Source organism: Odontesthes bonariensis, chromosome 7 (assembly GCF_027942865.1).
Source record: "Odontesthes bonariensis isolate fOdoBon6 chromosome 7, fOdoBon6.hap1, whole genome shotgun sequence".
NCBI lineage: Eukaryota > Metazoa > Chordata > Actinopteri > Atheriniformes > Atherinopsidae > Odontesthes > Odontesthes bonariensis.
The window spans coordinates 19,225,751-19,241,915 of NC_134512.1; the positions used below are offsets into that span (position 1 = coordinate 19,225,751).

General features: G+C 41.1%; 1 protein-coding gene across 2 annotated transcripts in view; it reads left to right on the plus strand.

Moving 5' to 3' along the window:
- The window catches only part of roraa (RAR-related orphan receptor A, paralog a), a 200,509-nt gene that overhangs the window by 144,543 nt on the left and 39,801 nt on the right, over positions 1-16,165 (plus strand). The window contains exon 1 of one of the 2 annotated variants that reach the window (XM_075469882.1): positions 8,288-8,437. The exons of the other annotated variant lie outside the window; for it this stretch is intronic. Coding sequence (XP_075325997.1) covers positions 8,407-8,437 — 31 coding nt within the window. The 5' untranslated portion in view covers positions 8,288-8,406. Of the gene's footprint in view, positions 1-8,287; positions 8,438-16,165 lie in introns of those variants that run through there. 2 annotated transcript variants of the gene reach the window in all.

Sequence of the window (16,165 nt, forward strand, 5' to 3'; positions counted from 1 at the left end):
TCAGGTTTTCGATGCCTCATCACTGTCCCTTGGTGTGCACACAGGACAAGAATGTCAGCGTGTAATGAAGGGTTTGATTCATGGAGGATGACAGAAACGGAGGTCATGGAACTCCTCCAGATACGATCCTGACTGATGCTGACGGGGCTTCATAATTAAATGCATTTGTGCCCTCATAGGGTTCCTCTGAACCAGTTATGACACCAGCCTGATCCAGATATTCACAGTCTTTTGACACAAAATATATTAAAACCACAATGTAACAAATTAAGTGTATAAATCCACTCTCAGAAATATTCTATCATTAAATTTTGGGACAGTAACACTTTGATGTATTTTACAAGAGCAAAGTCAGGTGAATTAAAATAATAAATATAATTTTTCCTGAAATGCTTTCCTGTAATGTTTTTGAATAATTGAGCAAGACATCCCCACTAATATAATTCTGCTGAGGTGTTTTACCATGTAAGCACCATTTTCAGATTAATAATAATCATAAGAGTGCATCAAAGAAATAAATACAAACTGCATACCGATCAAATGTGTACTGAAGCTGAATTTGATCATTTGCGCTGAGGATTGTATCATTCTGACAAAAAATGTCATTCTTTTCAGAAACAAAAGTATAAAAAGAAGTTGCACAAACAGAAGAAAGCAGACACGCTCACAAAAGCTTTCGGTGATAGTATACATTGACATTTGTGCTGAGCGCATTGCGCCCATTTTGTTGAATCTGCTTTATTAGAGGAATGCTGTTTTTTCCGCGTTGCTATTAATTTGTGTTTCTGTGGGTGTGCAGTGGGAGAACAGAGAGATGTGGTTAACACATTGTGAAGTTAGCCGTCATCATTAAGATTCTGCAGATAACAGGCATGCGGATTTCTACTGCTCAGCATTATAGGATCCCAGACATCAAAGGCAGGTTTTCATTCTACTGTGTCTGCGGCACAGTGAAAGGAGGAAAAAAATAACAGGTAAGTCAGGAGTCAGGAAAATAAAGGAGACTGGGAGAAGAGAGGAAAGCATGTACACTGAGTATGCTGGAGTCAGGTGACACAATGCTCTATAATGTGGGGTCCCACCCCCATAGTTAATTGGCATCCACTCTGATTAAGTGGCACATCCCTTAATAACGCCAGCACTGACTGCAGGTTGGTCCACGTTAAAGATCAAGTTCATTTCTCAATGTGGCTATTAAAGTCAGGTCTTCTATCTAAAAACAATTCATTTTGTTCCTCTTATTTTTCTTTTTTTCACTTTTTCAACAGTCAGCTTATGCTTTCACGTAGCCTCCTTTTATATGTAATCAATATCAAAGCACTGCCAATAACATTTTTCTTTGTGCAAATCTTGTAATACAATTTCTACTTATTTTACAGATATCACTGTAAAGTTCACCTTAATTCCAGTTACTTTTTCGTTTCACAGCAAGGTGCCATTATGCTTGTGCCATAAAATCGGAATGAGCTGTTTTACAGTGAGTGTATTGAATGTACAAGAGCGAGAAATATGCTGTTCTCCCGTATTGTGCTGGATTACAGAATCAAGGTCGACTCACAAGACACAGAGCAGCATTATCCCTTAATCCTGTGTTTTGGTTTCAAATAGCCTTTTTACACCTAATCTTCACAAGTAAAATGACAAACATGAATACTGAGGTAGGTATTTAAACGTGCATTACCTGCTATGTTAAGGTCAAAGGCTTATGCTGACTTAAAATGGCTCTATATATTCTGAAAGAGCAGACAATCGTGTGTTATTTTGTTGTGGCTGTATTACAGAAGACTTGGGAGTCTTGTGATGAAATTTCCTCTGGCGGTTTCAGATGGATAAGTCGTGGGACTTTCATCCAAACTGTGACTCATAACTTGTTTGTTTTTTCACTTTTTTTGTAGACTCTGTAAAATCTTCAATAAAGATAACTACCGGTATTCCCCTCTGACTTTTTCCTCTTACCAAGTGCAGTTTGACCTGCTGTATTTGAGCACTCAGAGGACAATCTCCACTACGTCAACTCAAAATGTCAGTTAAACGCTTACACCACCAAGGCAGCATCTCCCCTTGACCACACTGTTCTCAGCATGTCCGTCAGGCTCAGCTGTGGCAGAGCTGGAGGAAACTTAAAGGTGCTGTGAAAGACTAAAAGTGGGCCAGCCGCGGCTGCCTCCTGTTGACCTACCTTGTTCAGAGGGTCCAGGTACAGACTGATGACAGGACTCTTCCTCAGTGGACCACATTACTAATGTGTGAGGGTGCAAGAGGAACACATCTAGTGATGAATCACTCCCCTGCACCCATGGCATCCTCATAAGTCAAGAGTAAAAGTGTTGAGAGCACGCTCAATAAAGAGATCCTTCGTCCCGTCCACCACAGAAAAACTCCATCCAGGCCCGGTGGAGAAGGAGAAGGGGGAAGGCTAAGTAGTGCACATCACGCATAGCCTGAAGATCTCCCTCAATCTTGAGGAAAACATGAGCCCCACTGGGGGGTCAGTTGTTTTTTTTTTTCAAGCCTTAGAGAACTTAGGAAAAGTAACTTTTATGCTTGAACAGAGCTAATAAATGATCGTGTTAATCAGGATTTCCTCACTGGACTACTTGCCTTACCTGAAGTCACAGAGAGAAAAAATGTTAAATATGTGTTAGTTTAAGCTAAAACTGTTTTTCTTCTGAGGGTTCCTGCAGTCACAGGAAAAAGAACTGCCTCATTATTCATGTTGGAGTTTCAGGAGTTAGAATAATTGTGAAGCTGGTCAGCCCAAAAGCAGAGAAATGTTATTTATCTGTTTATTTTTAAATTTTTTTACTGAAAACAACTTCTTTGATGCAAATCAGCATGTTCCTCCGTCTGATTGCTTCTTTTCTTCTCGCCTTAAGCCAGAAGGTTAAACTATTTTAGTTTACACGCATACCTCCCCCCAGAGCTGATGTCAGGCTATACCAGTGATGCTGGGGGAGTATGTTAGTTTGACGCAAGGTGATACATCACACACACCAGGGGGTCTCTCTGGTATGCCCCTCAATAATGAAGTTCATTCGTTAACTTCTCCCTCAAAGGCCAAGTTCCCCCACTGCCCTTTTCAACATCCATTGCAACTCTTACCAGAGTCACCCTACTAAGAGAAAAAAAAGACACATCATCATGCTTTTCCCCCTGACAGGCTCAGTGGTCGCCTTTGCCGAGCATGAAGAATAAGCAGGTCCATTACCAATCCCTCATGCCTGGTTATAGCCATAATTATCACAGGGAAAATGACCTGCTCTGTTTGCTTTGCCATAGAGGGTCTGCGTCTTCCTAATCACCTCCTCCTTCCTTCCTATCGTCCTCATGCCATGGAGATGGAGCTGGTTTTGGGGGAGTCTTGCCAGTTCATTAGAATTCACAGGGTTCCACCTCCCTGCCTAGCCAAGCTAAGCCTCTCACACAGGCTGCCATGCCTGCGATAATCTCCTCTCCTCGTTCCCTTTCGCTCCTTCTCTCTATCCGCCTATCCCTTTCCTTTCTGTCCCCAAGGGTAGCCGCACACAAAAAAGATGCAATGCAATTCATTGTTAAATCAGATTTCTATTGATCTATTGAAAAATTGTTCTGAGGCATATGGGATGGCATTGGAGCAATGCCGAAGAGTGCCATTTACCTCTGCCTTTACATCTGATAAACCACGCAAATAAACTGATTTATTCCAGTCACTTCAATGGCAGGCTTTATTTTGTAACTTTGTGTATTAGATACAGTTTCTTTTTTTTCTTTTTTCAAGACAACATCTGGTTTCAGTGGGCAGATTATAAACCTTTTTGTTGCTGTTGATTTTGCCCAGAAGCTGAAGAAACGGCCTGGCTTAGTTTATTGCTAAGAAATAACTGCAACAGCTTAACTGCCACAAAACAAAATTGTGACTTTAAAGAGAGAAAAAAAAGAGATTTGGAAGGCTTTTGTTTTCCTTTACAGTTGTTTAGTAGTAATTTCACTGCTGACAGCATATTGTCACCACCTCACTCTTGCTGCCAAAGGAACGTGTAGGTCTGCCTTTAGTGATGAGAGGTCTGGTCGCGCTGCCACGGCTGCATTTTTTTTTTCTTTGTGTTTTCTTGACAAAATCGTGATGATTCACTTGAGCTAGAAACACCAGAAGCTTGTCATTTTACGTTTGCCTTGACAAAATATTTAAATTCAGCTCTATAAATAACTTTGGCAGTAAAACAAAAGGCTGTAGCCTTGTCATCCATTCACTATAAGTGCTGTGTTGTTGATTCTGATTACATGACAGTTGACAGATGTACACCTCACCTGTGTAGGAATGACGTGCTTTCATATTTACTTCCTTTTGGCCTTATTATTCTATAAATATTGTGTTTATGTGTATGTAATGACACAGAGAGTAGAGCTGATCTGGCCCCAAAGCTGCTGTGCATGTAAAGGATAAAGGGTATACTGCCATTTATCTGTAGTCAACTGATCCGAGTGTAACTATTGAAATTTTGATGGTGTCATGCTTATTTACTTCTGCCACCTTTCTCTATGTGACACAATGTGCTGCATTATAGAAAATATATTAGTCATAATGAGTTAACAGCATTTCCTGTAGCTGTGCAATGCTGGCACTATGCTGAGAATAATTTTCAAACTTTCACCGCTCTTATTCAAACTAGTCTTTAAATGCAACCCTCCACAGTGCCCTGGACACAGTCCCCTGGACACAGCCCAGTAGCGTCCTCTACTTTCAATGAAATAGATATTTTCTTTGTTGTCTGTGTGATTTATTGAAGTCCTCCCACAAGTGGAACCCCGAGGAAATTGCTGGAAATGGCCCTAAATTGGTTTATGATTGTGTGGTGTGGGCTGGTGCTGTTATGGTTCTGATATTATGCCCTCCACTCCTTGGCATCTATATTAAATTGATCTGTATTGTTTTCATGGAGTGCCTGTTGGAGCTTGTTAATTCTATCGCTGCTTCAGGCTGGTTGCACGGCTCCCAACACCCAGGTGGCTCTGTGGTATGGTATGTAATGTATACCTCAGCTAATCACAAGATAGGGACACAAAATGAGCAAGTCTGAAAGTGTTATCTTGTGGGGTCAAAGGCCACAGAGTGCAGCAGTGTCGGGTCTACAAGTCCAGGGTTGTAAGAGCAAATGTGGATCAGCTGCACGGTGAGCCTGTGCATAGAATGGCTACTGACAGACTGCTAATGAGGCCATTATCAGGTCTCATCCTCTCCGCTCCTCTGGGGGCACCAGTGGATGTTCGGTACCACATCTCAATTGAATTTCATTCCACAGGGCTTGTTTACAGTAAATACATTTATTTGCATTAATCCATGAGGAGTGCAAGACGCCAGACAAGGCGTGTGCCCTGGCGAATCTAAATGAGGATAATATTTTGTGTGTTGTGGCTGTTTCAGCTCAATTACTATACCCGTATTTGTGGGCCTTGAAGCTTAAAAATCTACTATCTCAAATTTTTGTTGCGCACACAGGGTTATGATGAATTTATTGACTAAATTTCTTTTAATGGTTTCACAATATTGCGTTAAAACTCACAGACACATTTGGCCATAGGTCCTTTTGTGGCTTAATCGATGCACTAGTGAACATGCATCAGCAGCGTATTGGCATTCTGTCACCGGTAATGTGGAGCCATCAAACACAGTGTGATCAGAAGCTAATGAAGCAGCTTTGCAGGAAACATTTGCCTTCAGGAAGGCTGTGGGTTTTAAGCACTCTACAACACATTTGGGGGTTCCATATATATTGTCTAGTTGAAAATATAGAGCAACGGCAACAAGTTCCCTGCACTGCTGGATGATTCAGAGAACACACAGCTAGTATACAAACAATTTATTTTATTGCATTTATGTTTTTGGAGCTTGGACCATGGGAGTGTCAAAAAAGACAAGTCGGTGTCTGTCGACACCCTAATACAAACACGTACACGGCTACATACCCAGTCCATAGACAATAGATACTTTAGAAAACATGGGGCACTCCTCTCCTGATTCTCTGATTGTAATTTGGGTGTTATCCTTAACTCGGATGTTACTGGATAACCAGCAAACCGATGCAGCCACAGCTATCCTGTTTTGTGTTTGCGTGCTTTTTCCTTTTTAACCTCTCCTCAGTTTAAAACAACAGTGTATCGAGCCATGCTCGGTAGAAAGACTGATGCACAAGCCAGCTTCAAAGAGAGTATTGCATGTAGTAGCAGTTAAACATGTTCCTGTTTAGGACTTGGTCTTGACTCATCTTGCGAACTTTGAAGATCTTGTGGGGAGACACCGACATCAAAATGAGATGGCTGCACTGTATCTTACGTGACATTGTTTTGTTTTTTTCAATAGTTTAGCTACTGTGGCCCGCCTACATCTTGTTCTTATCTCAGACACGCTCCATTTGATTCTATCAGCCCCTGAATGATATTTTGTTCATTATTGTAGTGTGTAATAACAGACCAGTGTTATTGACACAACCTGAGTTAATGTGTTTAGTGACTCTAATGGATCATAGAGGTCCTAATGGAACATTGTCATGGGAAGATTTATGTTGCAAGCTGCTGAGTCCTCATTTCCATTTTATATGTAGTTAGAAGTACCTTTATTTAATCATTAGAAGACCAGAGAAGATATAAAATTAATATAGATATTTAGATAATCAAGGAATAAATATTCAGAATGTCTGTTACAGTTACTTTGTTAATTTAAACTCCAGGGGGCAATCTTATATTTTAGCTAAGTTTCAAATGGGTTTATATTTAGTTGTCCTTTTTGGAACAGTTTCTGGTCCCATACCCTTACATGTGAAACATATATATTATATATATATATATATAAATTCTGACCCATGGCGTTCCTTATATCTGTATATGTGTAAAGTCCCACTTTTTCTTTTTCCCAAGAATTTTGAAAAGAGGGATTTTATTGGAATTATAACCCCCCCACCACCCTTTTTTTTTTAAACAAATCTATTTTCTCTTCTCACTGCTTCTGATGAGTTTAATTCTCTCAATTTTTATGCTTATAATTTGTGTCTACTTTTCATTAGTGCAAACCGTATATATTTGTTCACTTGATGTCTTGTCATTTTGTGATGTTGTATTTATGTCTTTAGGATCCTCTCAAAGATGAGATGCTACAGCTCAAGGAATTATCATTTCAACAAATTCAAATTCTTGCCCTGTGGAAGTTGTGATACTGGGGAAAAGATGGAGCCCTGAAGTAGGGCTATTAAAAATCAGGCAACAGTAGAGAATGTGAAATGAGCCTACAAAATTCAGATTTGGAAATTTTAAATATTTATGGTGCAAAGAAAAAATATTTTCTGTGGTTCCATTTTTCGCATGAATTATTGCAGTGTCTGAAACCAAAGCTGTGTGATGTTTGTCTTGAGACAAGATGATATGAGCACCAGCTTATTCATGGAAATGCCAAATGGTTATTGGCCAAGGCTGGATTGCACTAAAACCAGAATATTGTATCAGAGAGAGGCAGCTGGTTAGGAGTCAGAACAGATTATCATATGCGAGAGGATGAGTGAAGAGAGGGGGAGGAGGGAGAGCAGCAGAGGCTGGAATGGAAAGCAGGGGGCGAGAGTGAGGGGCACAGGAGGAGGAGACGGAGAGGCGATAGCAAGAAACTCATCGCCTGGTCGCTGTGGGGCGGTGGGGATCATCCAAACAGTTCCGTCACTATCTCTTCTTCCTCACCTGTCAGAGAGAGTGTGTGCGAAGGAGAGGGGCGTGTAGGTCCTCTGAGAGGTCAGAGGAAGATGCTGAGGCTCCACTTGTCTTCTCTCAGCGAAGGGCCCACCGCTGCTCACAGACATCTGGCCTCACACTGATCACTCATATCCACAGACAGAGAGGAGGAGCTCTTCTATCTTTGAGCCACTGAAAAATCGCACATCCTGTCTTATCCTTCCTCTCTGCTCATTTATTTCTTTTAATCATCTGCGGGTTTTTTTTCCATCTCTCTTATCCCCATCCTGCCTTTCATCCCCTCTTTGGCTCTTTCCCTCCTTTTGATGCCATTTTTAAAGGCAGAAGAGAGCAGAGTTGCAGAACAAGAATGTGGAAGAACGCTGCCTGACTTTATCCTTGCACCAAAAAGATAGCCTCAGAAGATAGTTGGAGTGTGCTGTGTCTAGCAAGCCGGTACACAAGACTGCAATCAGTGGGAGGACGGCCAGCTTCCCTGCCTGAGCTCTCAGCGCCCCTACTGGCTGCATGCTGTGCCAATCAAAGGCCGGTGGGTGGGGAGCAGTCAGACATGAACACTGATGTCACAGTCACATGGATTCTGGTGTGGTCATGCTCGGAGGCTGAGAGACAGAGCTGTGCTGGCCAGCTGCTGCTGAGACAGCAGTAGAGGGCTTTGCGCTGGTGATAGTTCTTCTCTTATGGACTCGAAGCTTAATGATGTATTTTGTGATTTCAGCTATGAAAGGTAAGAGCAATAAAATGCATGCTGATCCCGCTGCCAGAGTAACAAGTAGGGAAGTGCGACTCGACATTCATAGCCTGCCAACTCTTTGCGTTTCATTTGCAAGGCATGAGTGTGACAGAGAGGAGGGAGGGAGAAATACAGCAACACAGTGCTCCTGACTGTGTCCAAGTCAATTAAGTGTTTTTGTTTTATTTTTAAAATGTATTTATTTATTTACTGCGTGGATATATTTTGTAAACTCAGAATAACAGACCTTGATTTTAATGCTTAAAGCCTTTCACGTGTTGGTACTTTGATTTTATAATTTTACAGTATGTTTTTTTTCCCTCACTGCTACTGTTGTGTGGGGAGCTGTGGAAACCGCAGCCGGTGTATTCTTCACGTCTCTGACAAGAACACTTTCAGAGCTTCAGAGCAGAAGTTTCTTTTTTCTTTCTTTCTTTCTTTCTTTCTTTCTTTCTTTCTTTCTTTCTTTCTTTTTTTATTTTTTATTTTTTGGCATAAGAGTGAGGCAGGGCCTGGGGTTGGGGGGTCCTGTCTCTCCCGTTCTGCCCCACTCTTAATCCTGTTGTTCCAGTCCAGAGGACGTGTCTGTGCCGCGGAAAGATGCGTGTGGCGGTGTTGAACTTGGGTCGCAGACGGGCGACAAGGCGCTATAATGGCAGACAGTGATTCTTTGAGTTGATACCGGGGCGCATGTATGCGTGTGCGTGCGCGTGTTGTGTTCCACTGACCTATTTTGTGGGGTAGTCGGGTTTACATGTGTAGCCATGAGAGCACGATGGGTCCTCCCAGTTGCTCTAATGTTGATCTAGTAGCCTATGCCTAATCCCAGCTCTTCCACCCCCTCCATCGTACGGACGCACATGTGCACACACACATCCGTGGAGACAGATACGAAAAGTGCATTCAGACATACAGTGCAGCACTCACTTCTCTCATGCATCCTTGCACACGCACATGCATTTAATCGTGTTTTTCACACATATGAATGCATACTTCCACGTTGAGAAATGCGAACAGCCATCCTAACATATGTGCTCACATGTGCACACATGATGTTATAAAATCGCCTCCAATAACCACGAGGAGGCACAGGCAGCTGTCAGTCCGTGTTGCGTGAAAATTGTCGCTAATGATAATTTGATTTGACACGTGCTGCTTTTCTCTCTTCCCACCTGTCCAGAAAAATAATTTTTACATGTCTGCTTTCGTGTTGTTTTTACTGTGAAACAAGAGAAGCTGTGGATCATTTTTAAAACCCAGTCGTCTTTATTCCATGAGCAAAATAAACCAAAATGTTTCAAAGGAAACTAAAAGCTACAACCAAAAGTTGATTTTAAGGCAGTGATATTTAGAGTTTAAAAAAAAAAACCTTAAAACGATCTTTATTTCATTTCCTATTTCTACAAACGACTTTGACATCTTGGAGGTGTGAAATAGGGTATCAATGTATTAGACTGACTCTCACCAGTGTTAATTTCTCTCTTTCTCTCTGTATTAAGGATAGACTTCATCTATGAAGTGAGGCTCACAGTCATTTGTGATAAGCGAGAAAAATTAAGAAGGAGTGAATCTCATTTTCAGAGAGGAACATTAAAAAAGACCTTTTTGACCCAGTGTCCTTTTATATGCAATTTATTATAAAGGGATTTATTGAATCACATATTTTGGGGAGGAAAGGTAAGGTTAGGGCATATTGTTTTTAATTGCTATGACTTTTTAAAAACTGCAGCGTATGAGTGTTAACATTTTGATGTTTATTTCTTTTTCGCTTGACATTCTGTGGGAGAACACACTCTTATTTTCTATAAGTCGTTTTGATTTAGACAAATTGACGGCGATGAAACATATTCGAATTGTTTTGTATTTGCCATCAGCAGTAATAGTCTAGGTTAATGTGTGTCTTTTTGCCCAGTTTTCATGTCTTCTTTTAGCTCTGTCTCGGCCCACATTGGTACTTTCATTCTGACAGGGGTCGCTGGTGTCATGCCGGGACACAGTGACGGTGTCAGAAATGAAATTAAAATGTGAACAAGCAGTATAATTGGAAACTAATTCAAATGGCAGGAGCAATTTCTTCCAAAAAGTGGCCAGTGAATTAGATGAACGGCACAATGACTTGCTGCCTTGGCAGAGACTCACTTATTATTATGTTAATATTGTTACACGATCATACAGCGCGAGCCTGTCTTTTTTGGTCTTTATAAGATTCTTTTTATTCTCTAAACCTAAAACTAATGTTAAAATGTTTAAACAAACATCACCATACGTCTCAATGGCTTTGTCTCTATCCTGCACCACTGTCTACTAACCTCTCCCTCTCATTCTAGCCTCTCTGCCACACCACTGCTTCTCAAGTACCTAATTACCTGTAATGGAAACATCCCTCTCATTACCCCATGCAAATTAGCCAGCCTACTCAGCACAATTAAGTTGAAAATTCCAATTACATCATTAAAAAAAGTTGTTTGATGTGCGGATAGAAAAGGTAAAAAAAAGTGCTTTTCATCCAGAGTACATATAATTAACCTTATAAATAGTTTTTTTTTGGCAACAAAGTAACAAAATAGTTCAAAGCAAAGCCCAATGAGCCACTACACCATATGTAGACAACACATGTACAGTATGTGTGATTTACCACGATTGTGTTCTAGAGAAGGAAAAATGTTCCGGGGCTTGAGAGAAGGTAAAGCTAAATTTCTTGTGATAGGCGCTTTAAGGCTATGTTAACAAGGCTGTAAATATTTGCCGTAGATTTGGCACTCTTTGTCTCTTCCTATCAGTGGCCAATTGAAGTGCTCACTACCCAGTGCTGCAGGCTCTTGCACATTAAAACAGAGGTTAACAAGATTGGCTATTATCCATTTGGGGACTGAGGACTTGAAGAGCCAAAGGAAAAAAAAAAAAAATGCCACAGATTACATTGGAGACAAATATAGCACAAGTCATCTGCAAGGATCTTTTTTTTCTTTTAAAACAAAGCACATTTTCAAAAGGTGTGCTTTAGGATGTATTGTGATGTGTTCAGATGTTAAAAACAAGTCATTCAAATGCTTCTTTTAGAAATGCAAGTTTCAGTCCATGCATTCATGAAGAATCTTCTCACTGCATTTAAATGTTACAGTGGTATTCAAAAGATAAATAGAATATCCGAGCAGCTGAAAACAATCCAAAGCCACGCAGGACGGCTGCTTCTGCCATCTTTCCTGCCTCCTGGCTGGTTGAGAAAGTGGAATTTTGTCCCCACAGGTTATTAAAGAGTGTGAGGTGTGCCAGTCTGTGCTGTGCAGACTGAGACAAACTGGCTGCCTGGCTGTGTAGTGAGGCTGGTTAATGAGATATTGACTGCCCATTGAGAGCATGGATTTTTGATTTGGCCTCATAGAAGTTAGGAAGAGGAGAGGAGCCTAATGATGAAAACTTGTTCATGAAACTGATATTATTTCTTATCTTTTGATTTGACCGTATTTAGCACTGGTTTTGATTTTAGGATTTTTAAAAATAATTCTGGTCATTCTTGAGAATTGTGCAATAATTTTGCAGAGAACAAGTCTGTACTTAATACCATAAATCATATAATGGATGATGATAATAGTCATAATGCAGCCTATGTGCTTTCTCCAAAAAAGAAAAATTTCAGCACAGTATAAATTAGGGATGCGTGGATGTAGTGGTCTAACATCTGTACTGGCTGATATTCAGCTTGTTTACTGCAGTCGGCCTGTACGCAAATAGGATAACATCAACCGATGGCAGTGGCCAATAATGATCAGCTGTGTCCTGATTGTGTTGCATTGATTTTGTCCCTGAAACTGTCCACATTCATTTACATTTAATTTTGTTAGGCACAGAAAAGATTCTTTGGGCTATGTTAGCACTGAAACGCCATTGAGTTAGTAATGTTTTAACAGGCTAAAAAGTCTTTTGAAACGGTCATCTTTCTCACATTTGATCTTTCTGTGTGAACAGTAATGATAAAGGATCCTTGATCCATTTTTATGAAAGAATTTGTGCTTAGTTAAAGTTAATGATGAAATCCTGTAAAACCTTAAATGGTTCGGTTACATTTAAAAATACATATATCATTGTTTCCCTGGCATTAAAGGGAAAATAAATGACAAAATCCGTCTGTGTCGTGCATCAGTCAAGTTATTATCTTTAACTTCGGTGTCAGGCTAGAATTTCACAACTCGGGCATAAAGGAAAATGAAAATACCACCAAACTAAATAAAAACATGAATTTATCATCAGCTTGTTAATGAATAGTAATTGTTAGTTGTACCGACTACTGTGCGACTGCCTGTCTCTGCAGAAGGGAATTTTTACAGTTGCCATATCTGACTCCAGTTTACACTGCACAGAGCTTTATCTAGCAGACAGCTCTGTCAGTCATCTTGCTAGTGTGATTTTGACAGATTTGCCCTATCACAGGCAAGGTTAAATGACTCTGCTGCTCTAAGGCCAATCAAACAGCAGAGTACAACAAACGGCAGTGGCTCAAGGTAACTGAGTGTCATGAGACGATTTGTGTCCATTCTTAAACTCTTGCACACCAGGTTCACCCAGGGTTCTCAATTTTAACTCTCCAGTCAGGTAAAACACCTAGCTGGGCTTAGTCAAATGCCTCTAACTTGAGGGTAATTTCCTACTTTACTTTCACTGAGTATTTCAGCAGTCACTTATAGATCCTTTGAAGTGTCTCCCTGTCATGAAGCATTTAACTACCAATAGAATACTTCCTCTGTCAGCACTGGTTAGATAATCGTATACCACAGTCCATTTTTACTTTAATTTTTTTCTCTTTCCCCCTGTCGTTTCGTCTCTTGAAGATGTTGAGAGAATATAGATGTGATATTTTTACTTCTCCTGTGCTTTACCTCCTAATGTTGTATTTTGTGTCAAATGTATGAAATATGGACATCTCCCTCTTTAGTGCAGATCAGCTTTATTCTGTCCAGTGTATCAATAAAGTAAATTATGTAATTTCATTAGATAAAAAACTGACGTTTCTTCAACCTCATGATTTTCCCCTTATATATGCTGTGCCGCTTGTGGTTTCGAAGTTAACCGTGTTTAAAGAGAGCAAAGGGGTGAAGTTTCATTCCCCTGTACTTTTATTGTGAGCTTGTCTCGTACCATCGGCTTTTTCCCTCTGTTGGCCTCTGGAGAGCTGTCCATTGGCTTTTTGAAGTTGCATCAAAGAGGAAATGGGGGGGGGGGCATTATCGATTTTGCGTTTTGTCTGACTCAAACACTGAGGACAGAGAAACACATAAGGAGTTAGGCGTTGGCAGTGGGGCAGCTCCGTCTCCTGTGAGTGAGCCAGCGGGAGAAGTCGGGAGAAACCGAAAGAGGTAAAAGGTGAGGAGCTACGCCAGACAACACTAATGCATCTCTCCCTAGAGTCCTAGGCTCAGTCCTTTCACTTCCATCATTTCTACTCTTTCTACCTCTCTCTTCCTAATGGGAGAGTAAATAAAGCCCATTACTGTATAGCCGGAGACAAACCTCTGTCTCTCCCCACCTTGTCGGATAGCTTTTCCTCCTCCTCCATCAGGTCGGTGACTCCCGAGGTCTGACAGCGCTCTACAGTTGACCTGCTTTTCCAAGAAACACCAAGCTGCTCTCTTCTCAGTTGTAATCAGATATCTCTGCTAGGCAAGCATGCTGGCAGCAGGCAAGAAGAGGAGTATTGTTTATGTGGTTTATCACCCTCATCCTCCTCCTGCGTCAACCCAGCAGCGGTGTTACAAGAGAGGAGTATTTTTTCAGTGTTAATGTGACCTCGGGTGTCTGAAAAGAAGCTCTCTGTGATAGCTGCTGATAAGAGCTTGTCGCTGTTATGCCTTATTCAGCACTTGTACTGGAGATATGATGCGGTACTGTACAGTCATGTTTTCTGGATTTGTTGAAACAGATAATCTGGGTTGCACACGTGAAAGTTCATGGAATTTGGAGTTTGAAAAAAAAAAGCCTGTTAATAGAAGCAGAATTGCAGCAAAAGTATGCTGTTAGGGTCTGGGAATGAGGAAGGGTCAGAGGTCACAGTGTACTAAGGCACACCCCCCTCTGCTCCATGGAGAGCTTCTTTGGCATCTTGGGAGCCTTGCAGGGAAGAAAAGATGAAAAATGAGAGGCGCATGGAATTTTGATGAGATGAGGGAACAAGCAGTGTTATAACAAAGGTCGTCACAACATGTGCTCCGCCGCTTGATTACAAAAGGGATAGAAGTGTGTAAGGCGTTTGATTACGTGTCCCAGCAGAGGCCATTAGGGGTTCTTCTAGTAGGATGCCATCATTTACACTCATCTGATCTGGTGTCTGCGCTAATCAACAAACAAAGAGTGCGAATCCTCCTGAGCACTAGGGGGTGCTCTTCAAGGAGGGATAGATGATATGAGAATTGGTACTCCAGAGTTTTGAAGTTGTTACGTTTCCTAACTTCACTGTCACTGCAGACACCGGTGATGTGTTGCCGCCATCAGGCTGAATGTGACAGAGCATGTTTAAATTTCCAATTAAAGTAAGAAAAAATACCTCTCAAGGTCTGCAACATAAAGCTTCCTCCACACCAACTAAGATGCATGGAAGAAATGTTATCATCATAGATAACAAAGAAAAACAGCCATGCCAGAACAGTCTGCTTAGGATTGATTTTTATGCACATGCATTTATTTGAAATAAAAGAAATGCTGCCCCAGTGCTAATTACAAAGATGAAAGGACGAAGAATCTGCAAGGCAATGAACTTTGTTTAAAGGCATAGCACATGGCTTACTCAGGGACATGGTGTTTCAATAAAATCCTACCCCATATATAGATTAATAAACTGTGTTTTGAAATTGAAACTGTATTGACACAGACAAAAACAATTAACTCTGTTTGCGTTTGTTGTTCTCACCATTCTAATTAAGCAAGAGCAGAGCCAACTCCACAGTGTCTGTCATAGACAATGAGTATGTGCATATTTCCCTGCTGCAGCAATGGGGTTAACTGGCTGTGGAGAGATCCTTGACCCATCTGAGATGAGCTCCCCGCCTCCTTTTGCAATGTGGAATATCTGATTGCTGATTATGAGTTTATTCCCCATCGCGCTGAGCCTTTCGCATGTCAGGAACCATCCCTCCCCAGCAGAACTGATTAAGGAGCTGGAGAGGATGCTGCCACCCCCAGAAAATGTTCAAAGACTCACGGTGAGCCTGGCAGTCTGGAGTGCAGCTGGCAATCACCCACCACTGACTCTTTAAGAGGCTTTTTGGGTTATTTTGTTGTTTTCAAGTGGGTTTTTTGGCATATTGTTCTTTGTTCCCCTGGGCTTCTTGTTTCTGGATGAGAGCTTTCCTTGTGCTGAGCACAGGTCCTTGTCAACCTGGCTGCTCAGCTCATCCTAGTCCAGCCTCAACAACAGCAGCGTCAGCAAAGACCCACACTCAAAATCTCAGGATTTGCTTATGATCTCACTCTTACAGAAGCTTAATTTGTGGTAAAGAAGGATCTTTATCCCTGATGTTAAAAAGCACTTTATTTACTCCTTTACAGAGCTGCCAGAATCCTATACATGAGACAAAGACATGGAACGAATTTGAATTACACTCCTCAAAACAAACACCCTCATGTAAACTTTTAGCGTTTATGAACCGTATGGTGGATTTTCTTTCTCTGACATGAAAACAGAGTTTTCCAACAAAAAGACTGCGAGGCTGCTTTATTTGCTCGCAGGGATCT